At 56.5% G+C, this 24,596-nt stretch overlaps 1 protein-coding gene across 1 annotated transcript in view; it reads right to left on the reverse strand.

Annotated features, from left to right (window-relative positions):
• Positions 1–21,030, reverse strand: part of EPHB1 (EPH receptor B1) — a 31,850-nt gene extending 10,820 nt beyond the window's left edge. The window contains exons 1-7 of the mRNA XM_026073711.1: positions 20,874–21,030; positions 19,819–19,974; positions 15,076–15,411; positions 10,838–11,019; positions 8,957–9,119; positions 4,970–5,078; positions 4,482–4,546 (exon numbers count right to left, since the gene is read on the reverse strand). Of these exons, the coding sequence (XP_025929496.1) occupies positions 4,482–4,546; positions 4,970–5,078; positions 8,957–9,119; positions 10,838–11,019; positions 15,076–15,411; positions 19,819–19,974; positions 20,874–21,030 (1,168 nt within the window). The remainder of the gene's footprint in view (positions 1–4,481; positions 4,547–4,969; positions 5,079–8,956; positions 9,120–10,837; positions 11,020–15,075; positions 15,412–19,818; positions 19,975–20,873) is intronic.
• Positions 21,031–24,596: the final 3,566 nt, after the last annotated feature.

Genomic DNA, 24,596 nt, shown 5'->3' on the forward strand with positions numbered 1-24,596 from the left:
CTCAAGACCGGTTTAAATATCCCAGAGCTTAAAAGCCTCCTAATAAATGGTTTTTGGGGGAGCCCTCTGCTCATTTTTGAGCTTTTCAGGTTCCACCACATCATGTACTCAAGTTTCTTCTCTCCACGAGCAGGGAAGTGGGACTTTTACTTCCAGCAGGAGCTTCAAGTATTACAAAACACCATGACTCCAGGACCTGGGGCTTTAAAYGAAGATCAAAGAGCCATGCCGTAAAACCAGGAGGGCTGGCAAGTCAGCATGGATTTCTCCAGCTCTCTCCCGCCTCTGCAGGAGGGACGGGCCTTGCTGCAGACTCCCGGTTTGCCCACGCGCAGCRGGTCCAGCGGGGAGCCTGTCCCCGTCTCTGCTTCCAGCATCCGATGGGCATTCGGCTCACCGGGGTGCACTTACAAACCCAAACTACAATTAGCCGGTTTTACCACGAGGCAAGCGGCAACTTTATGAGGCTTCGTGCATTACTTGGGAAATATTTATTTACCCAAAAAGGCCTTTGATAGTTTTGTGACTGCTACTAAATTGACAGAGCGGAGCAATTATAATCAAAGCCTGTACGGCCGGATAAAACCCAGGCTTGCCAGCGCCGCGGACGAGCGTGAGGTCCCTCGCGCGCCCGGCCCGCTCCCGCGGCCCCGCGCCGAGCCCCGCGCAGCCTCTCCGCCGCCGGCACGCGGCACGGCAAGCAATGGCTATCGATTGCGTTAAGAGCCGTATCAAGGCCTGAAATCCCGCCAGGCTGGCGCTTCCCGGGGCGTTGCTAAAGCTAACGCGCCCAGGAGCTCCCGGATTGCCGGATACCCCCCGCGCGGCTTTGCGCGCTCCGCTTCGGGACTTGAAATCAGCTCCTGGCTTCCTCGGAGTTTGCCAGCAAGTAATTCGGAAGGAGCCACGAAATCCTAGCGATTGGGTAAAAAAAGCGAGGGGACGGTGCCGTTTCACCACGGCACACTGGTGGAAACAGGACGCAGAGGGAGACCGCTCCGGCCCCAGGATTCGGCAGGGACGAGGCAGGAGCGACCTCGTCCTCCAAAGGGGCATTTTGGGCGAAAGCCTCTAAGCCTCCAAGGCCGGCGATGAAGACCGCAATGAAGCCATCTGTGCATCTCCCACTTCATAAATCCCTTTACGGCTCTGTCTCATACGCTTTAACGGCCCCATAAATTTTTTTACAGGAGCAGCTGATGCTCCAGCTAGGATTACAAAGGGATTTACAGGATCGTAACCGCGACTGACTTACTGATCCCAAAATGGAATAAATAAAGGAGAAAATCGTGCAGAAGTTTCCTGCCCCCTGCCAATACCGGCTGGCTTTTAGACACCCTCTGGTACGCCTGGCAAGGTGCCCGYGGGCTCTCCCCCTCCGAGGAAGGAAACTACTCCTTCGGGGCTCTTGCCTAAGAAACAAACCGTATTCCTACATGGAGAAACCTCCTCCAGAGCCCAGCAACTAACTGAAGATAGAAAACCATCCTTATTTATGTTTGACCAGGCTTTCTCCTGGAGGTCACTGGTAGCAGTGACACTTGGGGCCACCCAAGGAATTGAAATTTCCACTTCCCATCAGAACGGGTGCGCTTRGGGCACCCACCTAAACCTATTCGATACCTCCGGAAATCTCAGCCACTCGCTGGCCATCTCCAGGCAGACAAAAACTGGGCTGTTCAGAGGGGAAAACACCGGGAATTCGAGCATAACATCGAAGGAAATCAATGCTGAGCTTTCCTGCAAAGAGTTCCTTAAAATAGCCCGGATACTCTTATATTATGGCATCAGGCCATTTACTACTGCCTTAGACAACAGCAAGTTATTTATCACTTTTAGAAAGTCGAAGCACTCCGTGCGGTGACCCTGACTTGCCAGGGGTGTTAGATCCCACCTGACATAGTTTTTTTTGTGTGTGTGAGTAACTATCACAGGGTCGGAAGAGAGAAAGCCTTCGCAGCGTCTCGCCCGCCGAACCGCTGTGATTTTGAACGCCTGGGCACTTCCCATATTTACGCTATCTCCAAGCGCCTTGCAAAGCGGCGCTGGAGATAAGGCCCAAGAAATTACTGCCAGCTTTTGACAAAGTCTGGACCGCAGCCAAATCAAAAATTATCAGCACGAGTCCTTGCCGGGAGTACACACCGGTCGCTCCAGAAGGCTCCCTTTGCAACCCGCGCTGCAATGACTTGATATAAAATTCCCAGCCGAGACTCTCCGAAACTCTCTGCCCCAATAATTACAGCTGCTATTTCCGGGGACACGTCCTYGCCGGCGTGGAAACGTGTCGGCAGGACACACGTCGATGGGAGTCGTGGGCGCACGCTCGCCCAGCACTGGATTCGGGCATCGCTGCGAGGCGGCTCATCCAAAAAGCATCCCCAGGCCACCGCAACGCCTCCGTCCGTCCGTCCGTCCTTCCCCCGTCCCAGCAGCCTGCCCCGGGAGCGAGCCGCGCGGTGCCCTCGGGAACGGCAGAGCCACGCGAGGAGCGGGGGCGAAGCACTGCGCAGCTCAGCAAACGGGTTATTCGTTCCGGTGGAGGCACTCGTTCCTCCATCAGCTGCTGGCCACAAATTTCCCACCTGTTTTGCTTTAGCGGGTGCAATAACGCAGCAGCTGGAGCCTCTCTGACCTTGGAAGAGTTTTCCCGCGAGCCCCAGAGCCCGGGGCTTTCAGGCACCACGTGCTTTYGGGCACCAATACCCCCATCGCCCCGCTTTAAAAAAATAAATACCGAGATCAGGCTCGGTAATTTCCTCCCCGTTTCTGAACGCCCCCAAGCTGCGTGCCAGCGGCCAATTCCAGACGGACTAGGGACGCACAGAGGCCGGGAATGTTTCAAAACGGGTAGGAAACGTGAAAAAAGACCTGGCTGCGGCATGGCCCTGAGGTCAGGCACCGCGGGAAGAGCCGCGGCGGAAAACATCCCGGCCGGCGACGCAACGAGCCGCCGGCAATGCTCTCGCTCGGGGCCGGTTCCCGCGTGCGACCCAAGCCAGCTCCGTCTCGCCCGCTAGGACCGCGCGCGCCTCTTCCAGCGAATAATTCTTCCTCGAGCAAATTTCCCTGCTCGTCACCGAGACAAAGTGCTGCTTTTGGAGGCGCCAGCGCCGAGAACGCGTCTGAGGGCCAAGGAGAGGCTGCGAGGAGCGCTAACGACTTGCCGGACGAGGGTTTAGCCGTTAGGCGTAAATAAATCTCCCCCGCCGCCGCCCGCGGCGCAGGGAGGCAGAGGAAAGAGCGAGGAGAGGCGCGGGTCCATCGTATTCAAGCATCCCCCAGCGACGTTCGGGGAGCGGTTTAACGTTTGCTCCGAGCTTTACGGCTCACCGCGACACCAGGCTCACGCCCAGCCGTCCCGGTGTAGAGCTGAGGGGGTCGAAAGGGGTCTTCACGCGGGCACACGTCTCTCCGGCCATCCCCTCCGCCTTGGCTCCTCCGCTCACCCGAGTGCTTTTACTGATTCTGCTCCCTTTCGGAAGGACCTAACCCCCCCGCCCCTTTGGATATCCCCTCCAAAACGAACAGCAAAACCCCGCCAAGGTCGCGCGCAGGGGCTGCTCCGAGGCAGCAAACTCGAGGTTAGATGAAAAGGAAGAGGCAGCTTTTACTCTGCCCCACGCGCGGGTTCCTCCTGGCAGCCTAAGCAGAGGCTTGCACACAGCTCCCCGATCAGCCGTATCGATCAAGTCAAACTGAAATTAATCCCCTCCGTCCTCCGCGCCGAGGCCTCTGAAAGGACACAAACGCGCCTGGGAGGGTTCTCGAGGAAAGCGGAAATTGGATTTCACCTGCTCCCAATTTTCTCCCTCATTTCCCGCTCCGCTTTCGCCGCCTGCCCCACTTGTGAAGGCACTGCCGGTGCCCGTAATCCGGAGAGCGCCGGCGAGGAGCTGCCTTCGGGCTGGAGACGCTCCCCGAAACACCCGGGCACCGCAGACGGCRACTGCTTGCCGCTGGCTCGGGGCGCGGGCGAAGGCTGCGGCGCCGCAGAGGCTGCGCGGCAATTCTGCACCGGCCGAAGCAGCTGCTTTGCTAGTTTATTATCTTTCCCAACACAGATAACGAAGGCCGGCGCTATCAGGAGCAGCGCCCGGGCTCCGGAGGGGCGCCTGAGCGCAAGGGACGCTTTCGGCATGCGGGAGATGCCTGGGATTTACGCGGGTCCACGTGCCGCGAAGGTTAAGGAAAGCTTCTTACGACAAAAGAGAAGTCCCTGCGAGCTCCGCGCTCGGGCTCCCGCGTTCCTTCGCCCGCCGGCTCGGCAGCTGCACGCCGGCGAGCCAGCCCGGCCCGGCCCTTGGCGAGGCATCCCCGCCTCGAGCAAAGTGCGGCAGGAGCGCGGCTCCGCCGAGCTCCTCCGTGGAGCTGCACGGCCCCAAAGCCCTGCGCGCGCCCCGGCCGCAGACACCCGCGCGGATTTGCGGCACGACCCCCCCCTTCCGCCTGCCCCGCTCCATGCTTCTCCCGCCGCTCACCTCGACCGGTGCTGTAGTGCTGCAATTTATCGCTGTAAACCGCCTCCTTGCTGTAAGCGCGCTTCCTGGGGGAAAAAAGGGGGGGAAAACCAGCCTCGTTGGAGTCACGAGCAAGTGGCTCGCTGCAGCCCGGAGCCGCTCGACGCGCCTCTGCGGCGGAGCGCGGGGAATCGCTGCGTTAAGCCGCCGCGCCGCGCGGGAGAGCGGTGCCTGCCGCTCACGCCGGCACGCCTGGCACCCCGGGGCGCGTGCGTGCGTGCATGCACACCGCCGCGCGCGGGCCCCCGCGGGCACGGACACCTCCCGCCGGTGACCCTCTCCAGCTCTCCCCGCGCTGGCGGCGCGCTGCGCACGGTGGCCGCTCGGCCGACCCGGCTGCTCGCCGGGGGTTGTCCCCGCTCCGAGCCCTCTTGCACGCCGGGGAGCCCCTCTTCCCTCCCTCCCTCCCCACGGCCTGAGAAACTCAGCCCCGAGCGTGCAACGGGCACCTGCTGCAGACGATCGAAATAGCCACCAGCGAGACGATGAAGACCACGCCGGCAGCAGCGGACCCCGCGATCAAAGGCAGCTGCTCTCTCAGCTCCGACTTGTAGTCATCTGCAAGACAAAAAGGACGGGGTAAATTCTCCCTTGCGCGCCCAGCCCTCGCGAAACGAGAGCAGCGTGCCAGGAGCGGGCTCTGCCGGGAAGAGCTCCCGCGATGCACAAGCTGATTTCGAGGGTACTGCTCCGAGAGGACGGGTGGCAGGACAAGGTGCTCCTGGAAGAGCATGAGGTTCAAGCACGCGATGAGACACATGCTGAGTTGCACAGGTAGGGATTGCCATGCTTGGCTCGCATGTGTTTTGGGTTAAATATATGGAAGAGAAGGTCCTAGGAACAAGGTCAAACCAAGAGCGTTTCAGTCCAGTTTCCCAAAGAGATGAGGGTTAGGGGGCGGCTTTGTCCATGCCTGTTTGTCTGTGYGGTTTCTCTTCCCTCAATAAATTTACACCCCTTGGACCTGTTGGTCAACTGTATTTGGCACAGGGGTCTCAAAGGCATGAAATTCCTACAAGTTCCCTAAAAACAGGCAGAATAGAGACTCTGTTAATAACCAGCAGAGCTGGGGCAGGCTGCACCACGAGCTCACCCGCATTAGACACCAGAGAATCCACGCTTAAGCCAGAAAGCCAGGAGAAGGCAAGCACCTTTGGCCTGTGTCTGCTGCAAACTGAYTTGGTTCCACACCACGAAAGACGGTACCAGCCGAGTGCTTCTCCTTAGCGGCAGTAACCACACCACCCTCTTGACCCCTGCTGCTCTGCCTCGGCACCGCACCGCCTCCCTGCGGAGCCACCCCGCTCCATCCTCGGGCCGTTCCCAGGGTGGAAGAGGGATGGGAGAGGGAAGACAGTACCTGATCTGGCTTCTCCCTCACTCATCACCCACCTGGCTCTCACCTGAGTTAAAGTGGCTGGCTGCGAACCTCCAAAAAGATGGAGAACAATAATCTCAGGGCAAAGAGAGGAGACAGCAGCTGAAGACAGGATTTGAAGGGAGATGGAGATGGGGGCCAACCTGAGGAACCCAGGGCACAATCGCTCTTCCACAGCCCCGCAAGGTGAAGCTCCTCCAACGGGAGCCCGGTCTCCTGCCCTTCCTGCGCAGTAAGGTAAGGGCAGCCACAAGCTAGAAGAAGAAGCCATTTTATTTTGATTTTTGTATCTAACTTAAGGCCATCTTAAAGCTAAGGTGTAAAAGGAGGTGCATTGCTCCTTTCTGCCTGCAAGGCAAACCTGGTATCCTGCGGAGAAGGCTGCAGGTGAAACAGGGCTTTCGCTTCTGCGGCACACAGCGAAGCAGCTGCAATAGAGGCACTGATTTACCATTTCCAGCACCAAAACCCTCCCCAAAACACACCGCTTCCRCGCTCTGCTCACTGCAGCTAGACCTTGTTAAAACAAATTGGACAGGCGCAGGCAGCGACCTTGTAGCTGTGATGGGATTAAAAACCGGGAGCGGACCCGAGAGTAATATGGTCAGGATAGAGATTTGCATCGGATTTTGCTGTAAACCTCATCCAGTGAAAGGCCGTTTTATTTTGATGTTTTTATCTAACTTAAGGCCATTTGAAAGCTAAGGTGTAAAAGGACGGCAGAGTAAACAAGAAACAGGCTTGACCTTTTTATTTTCGTGCCTGCGTAGTGATATCTAACTAATGGATGGAGACAGCACAGTCTGCCGTGTTGGAGATGGGACACGTGGATTCCGGACTATCCCCGGAAAAGTTATTTCCCACCTCTGTGCATCTCCCCYGCTTCTGCCCTCGCCTGCCCTGCCCGTACGGTTGGCGGTACGGCTGCCTCGGGCCACGGGAGCGGGCAGCGCAGGGGACCCTGCTTCCACAGTCGGACGGAAAAACCACCCATCTCCTAGCAGTTGTCCCCRGCAAGACCTCTCCGTTCATTCCGGGAGCCACAAGCAAGGGTTAAAAGAAAATTCATTCCAAAAGAAAGCATTTAGCACCCTTTTATCTGTATTTCCCCATTCTGCAGTTAATTACTAGCAACTAGATTTATCTCTTGCGTGTCGCCTCAATCCTGAGAAATTCTCATCTAACAATCAATTATTATTTAATAATCTACAATATCCATTCTTATTAAATTTCAATTAATTGCTTATTTGAGGCAGGATTTTTCTCCTCGCTTCTCTAATCCTGAATATTCAAGACATGGAGGAGGGGAGCTGTTATCTTTTCCATCCTCTCAGCCATCCTGCGTGCTGCTCTTCCTCTCGCAGACTCAAAGCGGCACCACCCGAAACAACCCGTGACGGGCTGGCGTTAAAAGAAATCAAGCAAAATCAGGAGCCTGTCGGGGGGCTGCCGGACCGTCCCGTGCTGGACCGTCCCGTGCATCCGTGTCACGGAGCCCAACCTCGAAGGATGCTTTCGGCACRGGGGGCTGCGAGCGCGGGATAGCTGCTTGGATTCGTTTTTTCAGCAGCTTCTGCCGTTATTTAATTGATGCCCTTGCTATCCGCAGCTCTGCACGGCAGCCAGCGCAAAAGGGCCGCAGCTAGCTTCTCCGCACACCGCCGAAATGCCGACGAAAAGCAGCGGAGAAGCGTTTTTAACGGAGTCCGGCAGCCAGCTGAGCTGCGCTCCCCGCGAGGCCGCGTCTGCCTTCTTAAGGCTCCGTCGGAAACTGCGGCCGCTGCTCCGGCGGTTTTGCAGCCGCCGCTGTGGGCGTGCAAAGCCCTGCAGCTGCAGAGCCAGACTCCTGGTTTGCCTGGGTAAAAGCAGCCTGCGCGGGCAAACACCGGGTCTTCCGAGYGGGCCACGTGTTTTAGCAAACAGCCAGTCTTGCTGAATTAATCTCCATCTATTTCGGGCTTTTTTTTCTTTTTTCTTTTCTTTTTTTTTCTCTCTAGCAGGGCAAAGCCCAAAGCAGGAGAGCTAGCAAAAAGGGAGAGAACATTGTGCACAGGGAACAGGCTCTCAGCAGAGACTTCGGCTCCCTCTGCGTCCGGAGCGGGGAAAGGGACCATCAAAGAAGCCCTGCTTCACTCACTSATTCCTGGATTCATCTAGAAGCCAGGAGATCTTGGTTTAAAAAAAAAAAAAGGCCATGAGATATTAGTATTTAAAGGGGACTGTTATTTCTTGGTGCTCATGTGCAGAGAACGGCTGGGACCAGAGGAACGGCAGCAGGACTCTGGCGAGGAAGCCAGAAGAAGCCGTGAAGTTTGTGAGCTCGCCCTTTGCGTCCAACCTACCACCCCGGGGTAGGAACCAGCATTCGGAGTCAGTTTGGACTTTTTCAGGTGCCCGTTTGCCCCCAAAATGGGTGTGAATCTGAACGGCTACAAGAGAGTTTCACCTCCTCCTTGGGAGGGTTTGCAACTTTCTGTTCGTCCCTAAGCTGAACACRGAGCCAAGAGCTCAGCGTTGCCCGGAGCGGGAGGGGGCCCGGTGGGGACGATGACTCTCTTTTTCATCTGTCTCTTCTTTTCTGCTCTCTGCATCTTTTATTGATGTTATTCAGAGCAGAGCAATAAAACCGATGAAAGGGCTGGAAGGATTGATTTATAGGAGGGAAGAGTCAAAAGTCTGGTGAAGCGAAAGCCGAGGTCCAGAGGGGAGGGGACCGGGACGGTCTCCTCGCGCCCGGCTGCAGTCAGAGCCACGGACACGTGCAGCAAAGACAAAACCGCAGCTAAATAGCAGGGATGGGGGGGGGAAAGCAGCGATAAGAGCTTTAAAAGCAGATTCCTCCTCCAGCTGGCGATTAACAAGACGTGGCTGTAAATCACCCGGCTTTTGCCACGCTGCCCGCCGGGACAGAGGTTTGCAGAGACAAGTTCCTTTAATCCAGTTAGAGGCCGAAGCGTTAGCTGGCGCCGCCGCCGCCGCCTTCCCCGCTCCCTTTCCCGCCGCCGCCTTCCCCGCTCCCTTTCCCCCCGCCGCCCGGGACGCCGCGCCGCGCGCTCACCGTCCGTCAGCGTCTGGAAGCACATCTTCCCGCTGTACTTCCCGTAGCCGGCCACGGTGCGGGCGCGCACCTGCACCACGTAGACCATGCCGGGCCGCAGGCCGTCGATGCGCGCCGTGTTGGTCTGGCTCCGGGCCATGGAGGAGTTGTACTCGTTGTGGTCCTGCRGGGCAGAGCCGAGAGCGGAGCCGTCAGCGCGGCTTCCAGTGCGACGTCCCCCCAGCGACAGCGGGGAACATCGCCGCGGCTCACGCACCCCCGGGAGAAGACACGTCTGCTCCAGCGCCCGGGAGCAAAGCAACCCCGCGGCTCGTCCCTAAGCCTGGGCTATCCGGTTTAGCCAGGCTTAACCCCAGCGTGCGGCCGCCCTTCGAATCAAACACGGCCCAGCATCCCCRGTTTGCGCGCCGGGACGCCGTCCCCCTCATCCCTCCTAAGGGCGCCCGGAAAAACAAGGACCTGAAGCGTTTGGGCYGAGATGAGTTTTGCAGACGCTTTGGGGTGTGGAGGGATATTTGACAGTGTCTTTTCTTGGGGGAAAAAAAAAGGCTGCTGGASGAAAATGGGACCAGGATCCCCAGAGGAAGCAATTTCAGGGAAAACCTGCAACAGCTGGGCTGCAAAGTGCACCTCCGAACTCGGGCRGCTGGAATAAGCCAGAGGAATTTTCCATCTGGAGGTTATGTGAATGGTGCAAACAAGGAGGAGGCGGTGCATTCGCGTAGGCTGGACCGCRGGGAATAACTCGGAGCAACAGGAGAAAACGCAATAAAAGAGCATTCAGAGCCAGCATGAAGAAATGCTTATGAACAGAGAGACCCCACGGGCCGAGCCCAGGAGGGAATTCCTTGCCTTTCAACCGTTTATGCTCCTGCACAATTCAGAAAAATCATGCAATTATGGAAATGCCACAACCCACCCTACAAGACCTCAGCGCCCCTGCTCGAATCAGTTCAAGGGCGACCTGCTTCTGCTGAGAGCCCCAGCCCTCCTGTCACTGCTAAGCTGGCATAGGTCCTTACGCTAAAGATTTGTGGAAATATCAGGTGTCTCCGGTCTCATTTTTACAACATTCCCTGGTGATTTGCTGTAAAAGGGCCGCTGGCGAAATCATCTAATTATTCACATTTAAAGAAATTCATTAAAGCGGGCACGAAGCAGGAGAGCCTGAACAGCTTGGGCTTGGCACAGTTCATTACAAGGGTCAGGAGTCCGTCCCCTGCGGGGGAATGATGGCTTCCTGCAGAAAGGACCCAGCAGGGAGGGTGTGATTAAGGATGGCAGACACAGGGACAACCATGATAACCTTCACCGGAGCTGGCCTTCGCCTTCCTTTCCTCCTGATGCCATCTCCATACACGTGCACAGCTCTGCCACGTGCCCTGCTCCTCTGATAGCAGCATGGTCACCGCCTACGAGCTGCAGGACCTGAGCCTCAAGCRGGGGCCAGCCAGCGTGACTCTCCCCGGCCCCGTTTGCTCTGCTCAGATGGATCGGCCAGTGAGGCAGATTGCGCTGGCGATGCTCAGGAGCAAGGAGGTGGGGACGTGTTCCTGGGGAAACCTACTGCTTTCTCCACCCAAGGAGCCCCCCTCAGGACACGCTTCACCCTGGCCCTCCCCAGAGCAGGCAGACAAGTTCTCCAATGCACCTTGTCCCATTCAATCCTGCTCAGATCAGTGCTCCTCATGCACCTTGTCCCACTACCCAGACTCTCCCAGCAAAGAGCCCAACTCAAGCTTGCCAGTATTCCCTCTTCTCAGCAACCTCAGGACCAGGCTGGCTTTGAACAGCCTCCAAGTATAGAGAGAAACCAGCGTGGTTCGAAGCTCTGTGAGGCCCCAGCCCACCCTCCTGCCCGAGGTTTTTGTCTGAGCTTACCGTCGCTGGTCTTGAGCCCACAGTGCTGCTGAGGTCGGGCGTGCAGATCCGGCTCACCTTCTCGTAGTAGCGGATCTCGTAGTCCAGGATGATGCCGTTGGGCTGCTCCGGCTGGGGCCACGACAGCGTGATGCTCCTCATGGTGGCACTCACCTGGTGCATGATGGGCACGGTGGAGGGTGCTGCGGGGAAAGGTGGGAGGGAAAGTTAACATGGAGGTGAAAGGGAATTAAAGCATCCAGAGAAAGAGGGAGAGAAAATGCTGGAGAACTTGCCTGGGAGAGGAGAAGGGCAGGAAAGAGATAGGACTGACGGGAAGGAGGACAAGACATGACATGAGGTGACCCGATTCCTGGCAGCAAACACTCCAAGGAGCCCAGAAAAACAGCATTTGTGAAACCATTCAGGACTGAGAAGGGCGTGAAGAGGACGGGGGATACCGTAGCCATCCTTGTGGGGGGACGTCCCAAGTGCCGCTCTGCTCCCCAAGGCCGCCATGGCCAGCCCTGCTGCGTGCCAGGGAGCAGGATTCTGCCGGGGCAGGATAAAATCTCCTGGGCGCAGGGAGCCACCCCAACTCCCTTGGCCTGTGGTTGCTCAGCATGTGGGCCAGGCTCCTGGGTGTAAGGATGGGGGAAGAGCATCATTCCAACAGCTTGCGCAGAACGAGAGCAGCGAGCCAGTGAGGGAGGTCTAACAGTCGAACCGATTACTATTTTTAACGAGGGATTTGGAAATCGTTGGGGTTCCTTCTCCCTAGACTTGCTCAATACCACAGGAGCTCTTGTTCCAAGGATGTCTCCCACGGGGGGCAAACAGGACAAAGCTCTCCCCGTTCCTGCAGTGGGGACAGTGACCGTAAGGGAGTCTCCCGCGGGGCGACAGTGTTCAGCACCTGGCCTGACCGTGCCAGGTCTCTTGGGGGAACCAGGGCAGGGATCTCCCTCCAAACCCCCACGCATGCCCTGGGGACACTACATTCCCGGAGGAGGATCTCGAGGCAGCATTAGCCACCAGGATCAGACCTCGGCTGGACTTGAGCCCGTATTTTCATAACACAGCTTCTGCTCGGCACTGTCCCAAAGGTGCTAAGGTTTCTTCTGGGTTCGCTCTTAGCAAAGCAGCACACAACTGCTGCTCTTTGGGAGAGGCCGAAAAGCAGCTCTTTCACCCATCAGTATTAGTGGGGTCTGTTCTGCCCCCAAAACATGATCTTCCCAGCTCATTTTCACCGCTGAATTTCATCTCCGCGTTTCTCCTCCAAACACCCTTAATTCCCTCCTGCAGGACCCCTGCATCACTTAGCAACACAAATTACATTTTGTTAAACAAGTTAATTTTCTGCTGGGTCCTCTGGGGACATCACGGCGTCGCAGGCAGATGCCTGGCAAGGCACGTGCGGAGCTCCCTGGGGACACAAAGCCTCGGAGCCCGAACGCGGCTCTCCTGGGCCCAGCTATCCCGCGGGGACCGCGGTGCCGGGAGCTTATTTCCCAAGATGAGGAAGCCTGAACACTTCCAGCGCGGCTCCCAACCCTCCTTCCTCTCCGCAGCCACCCAGCAGCCACCAGCACCCGAGGGTCCGAGCCCGGGCACCGATTCTGCACGGGTGCCTCCCTGCGTTTTTGGGCAAGCCCGTAAAAATCAGGCACGTTGCAAGCGATTTGCATCCCCTCCGCGCAGCATATTGCGGTGCCCACGAAACCCACACGCCGCGGACGGGAAACAGAGATTCCTGCTGCACGGATGATTGAGTGCAGCCCCTTCTTTTTAGGCTCCGGGCTCGCGGGGAATTCGCCGGGCAGCAGGTCCCCGCTCTCCGCGCCTGCCGGCGCCTCCCCCTTGCRCTGGGAGATGTTTACAGTCCGGCGCTGCCTTTGTTTACCCAGCGTATTTAATGCTTCACTTTGCATCTTTCCACATCCACTTCGTGAAGATGTTCATTTTCGGAAATTAAACACTTAGCTTGATTGCTGCCTTGCTAATTGCCGCATTCCCCGCCCCCGGCGCTCCCGCCGCTCAGCGCGGAGAGCGCTGCGCCCACGATCGGCACCGAGCGCCTCCGGCCGCCAGCCCTGCCCGATGGCGTGCGCGAGCCGGCAGCGCGCCAGCGCGGGAAAAGCCGCCCGGGAAGCGGGCGGGAAGCCCTCCGCGCAGCCAGCATCGGCGCAGGCTTGCAGAAAGCGGCGGCAGGGACGGGGTGGGGGTGCCCTGCCGGGCCGGGGGGCCCCGCGGGATCCCGAAAGCACAGAGAGCATCCTGACTCGCACGGCACCAACGTCCCGCCCGAATCCTCCCGGGATTATAGCGACGGCCTCTTTGGGGCAATGGCTGCAGAGCCGAGCCCGGCTCTTTGCTGGGTCTTGGACACCGAGAGGCATCAAAATCGGGAAGTCTTCTCGAAGCTCGCTGAGCTGGTTATCCAGCCAGAACTGGYGACAACGCCTGGGCGAACAAATGGTTTTACAGGCAAACCGAGGGCAGCGGTAACGGGGCTGGGAAGACGTTTCGCGGAGGGGACGCTGAGAAAGGCGCAGCCCCTCCTCCCCCCTCTCCTTCTTTTGGGTCACCACGAGCAGGAGCTGGCAGGGGCCACCCGAGGACATCCCCGCTGAGGGCGACCACAAGGGACAGCAGACAGGCACACGGAGTCCCAAGGTGCAATAACCGGGCCAGGTCTCAGCCCGCGAGGTGCCGGCGCCCCCACAGCGGCGCCGAGGGCCAGCGGGGCTCCGGAGCGAGGCTGGAAACGYGTGAGCACCGAGGTAAGGAGCAGGGAGGCACGGAGGGGGTGAGCAGCCGGACGGACGGACAGCAAGACAGGCGGGTGGACAGCCATGACAGCAGAACGAGGGCTGGATCCACGGGGCGACGCAGCTCCGGGTGAACGGGCAGGCGGTTAAGGGAAGCGCACAGACCTGGGCGGCTGGATGCTCTTAAGGAAATTCAAGTGCGCTTCCATTAACGAGACGTAATTGGCTTCATTAGCCCGGAAGGACGGACAACAAATACCAACAAACGCAGCCGGGGGGCTGCCGGGGCAACACAGCCGCACGCTCTTCCCACCACCGGGCCGTGGGAACGGGCGCTCGGCACCTTCTCCCGGGGCTCCAGCGCAGGCGGCGCCGGGGAAAGCAGCGCAGCCGGCTCGGCGGGGAAAAGAGGCTCGGATCGGATAAGACGTTAAGGGCCGATGCCCTGCAGGCTGGGCACCATCCGGGGCCGCGAAGCTCCTCTCTCCGGGAGCGGCCAGACGCGTGCTGTGGCTCGTGGTCTCGCCAGCAGCGACAGCGCCCTTAACGCGCTGCAACCTCAGGCATTGCAGCTAGGCTCCTACGCAGCCCGCCCGGCACTGGGGCAATACTTCCCTGTCACCATTCAGCCTTCGCCAGGYAAATCGGGAGCGAAGGAGGGGGGGAGAAGGAGATGGGGGAATAACAGAGCGRCAGGCAGAAACAAAACAGCGAGAGAAAAAAAATAGCCGGGGAGCTAACGAAGGGAATTTCCCCGCGCGAGGTCCCCGGCGGATGGAGCAGAGGGTCAGGTCCGTCTCAGACCACAGGCTTCCCCGGCACCCGGCTTGTTCCCACCAGAGCTGCCCGCGGCTCCCTGGCAGCAGAGCCGCAGACGGGCAAACAGCAGGACGGATGGAGAGTCAGACTGGGCAAATAGCCCCCAAACCACCCGCCACCCCAACAAACCACCCCAGCAAAAAGGTCTAGATCCAAGTGGCAGTTTTGATGGCAGGCGGTTAAGGAGATGGGAACGACAGCCCGGCACAAACAGGACACGGCCGCCCGACAGGATTTGTATTCCCCGGTTGCTGTCTCGCGCTCTCAGAAGGCTTCACGCAGACACAACCCCACACATCGCACACCATTCACGTCCACCGWGTCTCCTTTGGACGCGCAGCAGAGGCATAGCTTCCACGCAGTGCCACCTTCTGCAGAATCTGACCACGTCTCATGAACACAAACTTCTGACACGCTGCCTTATATCTATTTGCATTGACACGTGGTGGATCCTTAATTTTCCCTTCCCGATGACCGTTACRCACACTCGTATTCGAGCACACTCTGGATGTGCCTGCATGCACGTTTGGTCTTTCTGCCAAACAACATCTGCCAGATGTTGTTTAACGCATGGAGTTTGCAACTCCAAGGGCATGACTTAAAGCCACCACCTCAGTGCTCCATGCACTGCAAAAGGTCCCAGCCCCACGCTCCCCTGGCACTCACCGGCTTGGTTGGTGGTGATGTTCACGGAGACGTGCTGTGGCGGGAAGGGGCTCTTGTTCGAAACACCGTTTACAGCCTGGATCTCAAAGGTGTACGGCGTGTGCGCCCAGAGACTGCTGATGAAGACTCGGGTTTCCGTCAGGCCCAGCTGCCTGGGTACAAACTCCACGTTGTCGTCGCAGCGGGAGCAGGCGCGCCGGTCGGACCGGCACTTCTTGCACACGATGTTGTAGGTCACRTCGTCCCGGCCCCCCGTCTCTCGCGGCGGGTGCCACTCCAGGATGATGGACGTCTCATTGACGATGGAGATCACGTTGCGGGGCCCRGACGGGACACCTGGGGGGAAGCAGATCAGTTGACACAGGTCCTTGCACAAAGCGTTATGCTCAACTCTACTGTTGGGCTCAGAGGTAGCCCAGGCAACTAGAGCACCTACAAGGACACTCTACAGCCCCGTCCACAGTCAAGAGACCCCGAGGTCTACTCACCTCCTCCTGGCTCAGGAGGGATTTAGTCTCCATATCCTTGTCTGGTTCAGGCTCAGGCTTTCACAGTCTGCAACTTTAGCACCCCTCTCTAACCCRTCCACACTCATGGCCACGTCTCCGGCAGGAGAGAGGGGCTTACTAGTTTGTGTGTTGGAYGGGGACCACGTAGATACGGAGCCCTGCTCTACCAAAAACCTGTCTAGTGTCCGAATGCCTCCATTTCTCGGTGTGAAAACGTGCAGAGCAGCTCTGCGGTGGAGTGCTGCGAGGATGAATCCATTTTAATGACTGGGAGATGCTGAGATAGCTCAAGTGTTTACACGGAGCCCACAGAAGTACCTCAAACAGATTATCGCAGCAGGAGAAACGTCACTTGGATAGAACCACACAAAAACGAAGCAACGATGGGCAAAAAGAAAGTCAGAAATGGAAAGTGGTTATTAATGGTTCAATATTTCAAGTTGAGAGCATGGGTATTTAATGGCATTGAGGAAGGTTCTCCTCTGGGCCTGGCGCTATTCAGTATTTTATTAGCAACTTGGATGTCGGACTCGAGAGTTCATTGATCAAATCTGCAGGTAACACCAAGCTGGGAGCAATCACAACTGCTTCGGAAGATGGGAATTAAATACAGCACCAATTTCATATATTGGCGAAACGGGGCTCGAATCGATAGAGAGAGATTCAGGAGGAACAACTGCCGCGCGACTCAGGCAGGAGAGAGTAATCAAATGCACAAAAACCCAATTGCGCTGCTGCCCGGGTGGCCGGGGCCACTGAAAAAGATCTGGGGGCTCGCTGGGACGGGTCACCAGCACGACCGCGGGGCCGAAAACGCAAACGGCAATCTGGCAGGCTACGTTAAACACGGAGAGCAATCAATGATTCTGCTGTGCCGGGTGCCGGCGGCAGGGCTCGCGTCCGGGTTCGAGCGCAGAAGAAAAAGGGCTTCGGCACGCCGGGAAGAGCTTGGAGCAGCGCAATAAAAATGATCAAGGATGCGACCTCTGAGGAAAGGTTAAGAGAGCGAAGCACGCTCCGTCCGGAGGAAAAATGTCTTCGGGGAGCCTTCCTCGCTGCCCGCACACACGCTGAGGAATGCTCCTAGCAGCATGCGGACACATTATTCTCATTCGGCGCGGGGGACGGGAGAGAGGGGCCGGGCACGGGCCGGGGYAGGCGGCTCAGCCGGAGCCGGAGCGGCGTAACCGCACAGGGAGCGCGGCACCCAGCAAAATCCCACATCTGCTTTGCAGATCCAAAGCAGCCCCCAAAAGCCGGGCCCCGCCGGCCCCTTGTGCTGCTCCGGCCCCGGCAGAGCCTCCCGCCGCCGGCCCCGCTCCGAACCCACCCTCTCGTCTCCCTTAATTACACCGGGATTGGCACTTTGGGAGCCTCGCTGAGCTGTTGCCACGGTTACCGCGGATGAAAGCGTTTCGTTAAAATGGCTAGAAAAACGATGTTCTTAAAAAAAATAAAATAAAAATTTCCATTCCGCTTCGTTTTTTCCCCCGCCAGCGGAGCCGATGCCCCCGTCGGGAAGCCGTCGCCAGCACGGCTTTGCGGTGTCCTCGCCRCAAGGGGCTTTCAGGAGCTGGAGGTGGCAAAGACGCCCGGCCCTGGGCACACGGCACTGCCATCGCCTTCGCGCCCGGCCGGAGCGATCGAGCGCGATTTAACAGAGGCGGTGGCACGGGGAAACGCCGGGGCGAGAGCACAAGGGATGGACACTGCTTCGCCCGGAGGAGGAGGAAGCCTGGAAACCCCCTGAGACCATTAACAAAGATGCTGAGGATATGGGAAAAGGGAGGAAATCTCTCTTTTTCTGGCCGTCTTTTAACTTTTTAAACTCCTAGAATAAATGGTTGGATCCTGCTGCTACAGAAAGCTACGGCAAAGCTCCCCACGGAGCTCCCCCTGCCCTTCCCCGGCACCTGGAAGGAAAGGGTTACGGCGGTCCTCCGCTTCAGAAGCGCTTGCTATCGAATTCCTTCCTCCCTTTCCACCGCCTCCTTTGTGAGGATCTATCAGAGCCCGAAGCAATTGCTCAAGTTCTGAGTTTTAAAGCCTCTTGGGGAAAAAAAAGAAAAAGGAAAAAGAAAAACCTGCCGAGGAGTTTCTGACAAGAGCCCCCTCGCCGGAGGCAGCTGCGGCGCTGCCCGGGCACCACCGCGAGCTGACGGCAGGGAAGGCGTTCCACCCGGAGGGTTTCCTAGCAAACCACTTCTCTCGCCCGCCTAGACGTTATTCGCTGGGACGACCTTGCACGCCACCTCCCCGACGCTCGGCAGCGGCTAACGCTTCCAGCCCCTCGCTGGGCTCAGCGCTACGGCTCAGCCGGGAGATTAACTAAAACCAGAGAAATGAGAAAGAGGGAGACGCTACCTGCAATATTTCCCTTCCAGCAACCCATGCAAAAAGGTTCCGGCAGTTGGACGTGCTACCAGGCCACATATTTGCATTTAAGAGATAACGAAGCACTTACGGGCTGAACGGCCGGTGTCTCTGCGCAGAGCGCAGGAGACCTACGGGAGCCACCTAGGAGGACACACTTTGGAAACGCACAGCCACGTTTTTATTGCACTAGTAARGAGAAGCGTCTACAGCCACACAGTATTATTTACTCCTGTGACACACACCAACTTTGGAAGCAAGCAGCAAGCAGCTGGCACCTCAAATTAGAACATTTTAAAATTAAGCTTTAATGAGAGGAAATAAAAATCGACAAATGGACTTTTTTATACAGTATTCCTTTAGTGTAGCATACTGTAAATCAGCTATATAACAAGATACAACAAAGATGCAGGTTTATTTACAATGGTTCTACCTGCCTATTACTCCCTTCAGCTCGTGACAGCGCCAGTGACCCAGCAGAATATGCACATTAACTTCTTATTTCAGGTGCATGTCTCAGGTACTCCTTAGCATCASGTGCATCTTAGCAGATCCAAGCACAAATGCAGAAATCCGTGCAGATTCCCAGAGTACAAGGACACGCCAAGGGCAGAGAGATGTGCTCAGAAAAAGACACGGTGCAGTCAACCTCCGTCTTGAAGACATGTCTACCGCCAGGTTGAACTGCACCGGAAATGTCCTGTCACGCTTGCAAAATGCGGTTTCTGTATATTAAACCGAGCAAAGCGCATCTACAGTCTAACCGAACCGTCTTCAGGAGCTGCAGATTAGAAATATCATGCAAAGTTCAAACCACACACCTTAAATCGTAAACCACAGCTCGCTGGAGCAGAGATCCAGATGAGAACACCAGGAAGAAAGTCCTGACTGCCGATGTGCTCTCCCGCAGCCACCGGCATGGACCTCGTCCACTTTTGTGGTTTGAGCTACGTGGCTCAGCTCTCCAAGGGGGCGTCACACACTCACCTTGCATACAGACCAGACACACGAGGAGGAGACGCTTGATACCCACCAAAGAGCTCCTTGCCAAACACAGCTTTCCCAAATCTGGGAGAAGAGACAGCATCTTTGCTTACCCTGTTCCACAATCTCCTCATGTTTAAGATCCTGACTACTTGATGGACAGATTCAATGGCCTGGAGCATGTTTTCTTGGGGTAGCTTGGCCAGAAGTCAAGCCTGGGACTCACAATTCCAACCAGCTGAGAAGCCCACCAGCTGCTGAGAGCTCCCAGCCCTTTCCTGTGCTCTTTCCTAATGGAAAGCCCGGCTTAAGACCGCTGCTGCCATCCGAGGCTGCTAGGCCAGACGGCTGAGCAGGATGATGCATCRCACACACAGCCACGCAGAATACCAATGCTTAATACACCCTCYGCCCTATAAAAAAATATTCCATCTGCAAGACAATGAACACGACAGCGCTAGTAGATAACTTTAAATTCTAATTTATCCTGGGGGACTATCTCCCTGCCGTCACTGCCACGGGGAAGTATAAATCCAAATAGCTCTTGGAGATGTGGGCTGTGGGACTGTCCCATTACTCATCATTTGGGGCGCACCACGGTGGCATCGTGGGAAGATCAGCAGCGCTAGGCGAAGGGTGACACATCATCATCTACTTACTCCAGCGTGGCGACAGAGGGATTCGCGCTGGTGTTATGACACTAGCAGCATTTCTATTACCGCACAAAAGGCAGTGTCATGTTGTGCAGTAACAGATGGGTGTTTGACGTGGGTGAGGTGGCCATCCGTGAGCTAAAACCTGCAGCATTTTGCTCCTACAGAGAGGAGCGAGACCTCGCAAGCCCTCCCCACGTGTCGCACCCCACCGTTATACTCACTGGTGCAGGCGGCCGCCGGCAGGTCGAAGTCCGCCCGGTAGTAGCCGTTGCGGCACGTGCAGACCGGAGAGGCCTCGGCCGTGGAGCGGCTGTTGGCGGGGCACTGCGCGCAGGTCCCCGCGCCCTGGCTGGCCTTGAACGTCCCCGCCGGGCAGGCTGCAAGAGAGAGGAGAGGAGAAGGGTCGGACGCTGAACGTTGCYGGGTGTCTTGGAGCCGTCACCCGTGGATGGCAGCTCCCAGACATTGAGCAAAGAGAAGAAACCCCGACCACGCATGCAAGCATGACTTTAATCCCTAGCAGAGCATGTTTTCATTAACCAACAGCCTCTCTGCTCAGCGAGCGTAAAGCAGGGACAAAAAGGGGGGCTCAGTGGGTGCCGGCACCCCCGTCCTCCCCAGCCAGGGTCCCCGCTGGCTGGGCTCTGTCTGGGGGACAACCTGCAAGGCCACCCCTGCATGGTCTTACCGGCTTGCAAAGACCGAATGATCCTGATTTGCATTGTTTTTTTTAAAAAACAAACATCTCCTCCCCCTAGGTRACCCCAGGTGCAGAGAAGCTTCCTTTGCTTTGAGGCCAAATTTTCCAGGCAGGTGCCTGGTCTGATCTGGACGAAGCAATAGCACGTGGATGGGGATTTAAAGGTATTTTGTCTTAACCTGTTTTCCTGCAGTATGGTGTAATGCCTTGCCTTGTACTCCAGCCTGTGATACAGCCTTGGCACCCTCATGCCCTGGACACAGCGAATCTGTTCGGAGCAGGGCAGCGACAGCAGAGCCCACCCCAGCTCTTGGCACCCGCTCACTTGCTCTCCAGCCTGGCCACCCTGCTCGCCCGCGTCCCACCTACTAGTTTTCAGGGGACTTTCACCAACTATCTGTTGAGGTACGGATGCTCAGGCACCTTGGAGTTCCTGACATTTAATAAAAGCATGCAGATGACTCCTGCAAAACCTAAGGATGCAGAAGGTATTTTGACACGTGTATCAGAAAGACCAGACCTCCATCCAGGTGCGCAGGACATGTGCTTGCAGCGCTTGGCACAAGCACCACTAACACCCCACGGCGCAGAGCCAATGGGACTCCTTGAGGACCTGGGAGCCTTCACACAAAGCAGGGAGTGAGTCCTGCTCAAGGAGCGTTTGCTGCACAGACCCATGCGGTGCCATGGGCATCTCCATGCCGTCCCAGCTTCGGGCCACCTCCACAACCATCTCGCGAGCAGGACGGGATCAAAGCAGGGCACCCCACAAGGCGGAGGAGAGCACATGCCTCCAACCACCGAGGTAATGCCAGCAACCAGACGCGACTTCTCCAATGGACTGAGTGAGGGGGGGAACGTCTTTGTTTTCTGGCCCAGGGGTTGACAACTCCTCAGTTCACAAAGGAGCCCAGCGGCCCCCAAGCCGCTTGCTCCTGGCTCTCCCCCCACAACGCCATCACCTCCGCAGCATCGCTCGGAAAAGAAACGCGCTAAGTGTCTCATAAACACTGGGATGATTGAGATAATGGAAAGTGCCTCTTAGCCCCTGTCTGCCGCATCAGGATATGAGGCATCTCCTAGCAGCCCTGAAGAGGAAATTAATAGGAGCAAGCAGGAGTAACCACTTTGATGCAATTTCCTTGGGAGATAGTGGACCATCTAATCTTTATTGGAGCCCTTTAACCTGTCATTCAAAACTCATGAAGGCCTCTTGCTCTCACGGTATTTCCAGATATTAAAAGATGATAAAAAAGAATAAATCAAAACATTATTTTACAATTTTATTATTCAGGGGATGTTTTCCCCCGCCTGCGGCATGCAACCAGTGTTTTACAAAGGACTGAAATGAGCTGGCTCTTTCCGACGCCGCAAACAGCACAAGTGGGGATTCAGCATCTCAGAGGGTCCAGCTACCATCTCAACTTGTCCTTTCCTCCTCCTCTCCATGTGAGGACCACCCAGGCCTCTATATCCCTATATTCCCGACACGGGAATGGTCTCTGGGAAGGTGGTTGTGTGTTTTCTCATCTGACACTCAAGCAGCAGGACTAAAACACAGCACAGCAGCAGACACAGCAAGGCCTGGCAAGGATTGGGCAACCCACGCAGATAGCTGGGGCCGACTTTCCAGCTGATCAATTGATTCATTGGTTAGCCTGATCCAAGCCCTCCCTTCCTGCCCTTCGCTCATGTGTTTTCAGGAGGAGCTGGAAAAATGCAGTATGACAGGGAGCATCCAAGAGGTACCCACATCTGTGGGTCCATCTTAAATTTTGGACCTGATTCCTGCTTTGAATGCAAAATTATTAAATCTAGCATCCACAAAAGGTCAGGCATTGATCAAAGCCACTTGCAGAAGAAACAGTAAACTCTGCAAAGCACTTCAGTCTGTCAAGATGTTTCCCCACAATTACTGTTTTTCTTATCTCCGGTGCAGTCGTAAGTATCTCCTCTGGAGCCATGCCTCCACAACGGCTCTCCACCTTCCCCAGCTCTAGCACCAGCCTCAGGCATGAGTGCCTCAGAAACAACATCATGGATAAAAGACCTGGTGTTAAGATCCAAGAGGTGATGCTCTTCCTCCCAAGCAAGCCCTGCACGAGTTCCCCACCATGGCACGAAAGGGACACCAAGTCATATCAGTCAGGCAAGGCAGAAGACCTAACCACGCATGGACCTGGAGACTTCCAAGGTGGAACTCCATTTATTCGCAGTCCTGCCTCTGCCCTCTCACCAACGCACGGGGTGTCCTCCCCCTCCAGGTCTCAGTGCCAGAGCCCTCGAGTGAGCAAGTGTTGAAATCCATGAGCTCTGCGAGCTACCCAGCAGTTTGTTTTTAAGGCAAACGCCACAGAGGAGCTCCAGAGCTTGGAGAACTTCTGAAAACCATCTGAAATGTGTTGGGCTCTTCAGAGAAACCGAAAGAGAGGGCTCCTGTATCGGGGAATGAGCCATCTAATTTTAGTTGGAACGCGACAGGAGAGCGCGGGAGGAGGATGAGGACCAGAGGGTCACATTAATATGAACACGCATCATTTTTAAGCATATGGGCATGTTGGTGGTTCAGTTAAAGGGTTTTGTTTATTTCTAATTACAATTAAACTAAACGGCACTTGTCAAAATAAATGAACAAAGTACATTCTGCAATACGGCGTCCTTGGGTTTCTTTTATCACTTCACTTATCTGCAAATTCCTGTAATCTGCATGCGCGTGTCTCTTAATTGTTATTATTACAAATTAGCATTTCTCTCCTGTAATTATATTATGGTTGCCTAAATTCTCCTGCAGTTTCAGCCGGGGCTGATGCCTTCTCTTTCCTCCCTTGACTGCTCTGTACCGGAGCCCTCTGCTCTCAAACCTAAGTGCTGCCCAAGCCACTCCTCTTTCTAGGGGGGGTTGAACAAAACCCTAATGCAGTAGCTGAACCATAAAACCTGGGCACACGGGGCACCCAGGCTGCCGATGGGCCCTGAGCCCCCTGCGCCTGCACAAGTGGCGCTTTTCCTTACTCAATCAATCCCGTACCCGACAGAAAAAAAACATATGGGACCCAATCCTTCCCATCTTGTCACAGTAACAGCTGTTTTTTGGATGCTGCACAGCATCAAAACCACCACTCGGCATGCAGACACGGGCGGCGCGCATGCCACCGCTGCACCGCACACCAGTGGCGACCGTGCATCACATGAGAAGCAGCACTGCGCGGGATTTATGGAAACCCGCGCAGCCCGGGATCCATAATCCCCTGGACAGTAAATGCACAGTCCAGTTTCACAGCTTGGAGAGAGGGCTTGAGACCAGGGGACAGCAAAGGGTAATCCCACTAAGGGCAAGTGCAACGTTTTTCTTGATTGAGGGGCTGCTGCAGGAGCATCTCCTGGAGCTTGCAAGGTTGGGATCCCCAGCAGCACCTCGGATCAGGAGCGGCACCAGGGTCTGCCTCTGCTTTCCCTGCCCAGGCGCTGCCCAAACGGACGCGTTACTACCTGTGACGAGCCGCCGTGCCGCACTGCAACACGCGTGTCTTCATCCTGGATACCAGTTAATTGATTGTTTATTATGTGGGCTGGAGAAGATTAATGACGTGCTTAACTATCCGTTGCCTTGCGTTTAAGTACCTGGGGCGTGTCTGCAAAGGATGAGGCAGATAACCAGCCTTGACATCTAGCAACTTTAACTCTCGTCCGCCTGGGGGTTTGCAGACACGGTGCACCCAAGGGGTGGCCGGAGCGGAGCAGCAGGACCACAGTGTTGAGCACCTGCTGCCTGGGTGCGGGCACCCAGCCAGCATGAAGAAGCACCTCTGCAGCCCATCCTCAAAAACCTCTGCAGAAACAAGCCTCAGCCCGCTGCTCCCTCGCTTTTGGGTACAAAGGGTCAGCCTCGAGTCCAGGCTTGCCTGCACCGCTGCTGGCGATCAGTTGTCCTGTCTGTAAAATGGGTCCAGTCACTCAATGAGGGTTGCAAGGGCCACGGATTCCCCAGCAGGGCTCCTTTCCTCTGGGCTCGCACAGTCATTTTGCAGTGGGACGAAGCATCATTTTATTCAACCCTGCCATTTCCCTTCCCCTTCTGAAAAATAGTCAGAGGCAAACAGTAAAAACACTCAGCCTCACGGGTTTCTCCCCACACCTCCACGCAGTGATCACAGAATCACAGAATCACAGAATCACTGAGGTTGGAAGGGACCTCTGGAGATCATCTAGTCCAACCCCCCTGCTCAAGCAGGGTCACCTAGAGCACATTGCACAGGATTGCATCCAGGCGGCTTTTGAATATCTCCAGAGAAGGAGACT

The sequence above is a fragment of the Apteryx rowi genome, unplaced genomic scaffold, assembly GCF_003343035.1.
Source record: "Apteryx rowi isolate R43461 unplaced genomic scaffold, aptRow1 scaffold_375, whole genome shotgun sequence".
NCBI lineage: Eukaryota > Metazoa > Chordata > Aves > Apterygiformes > Apterygidae > Apteryx > Apteryx rowi.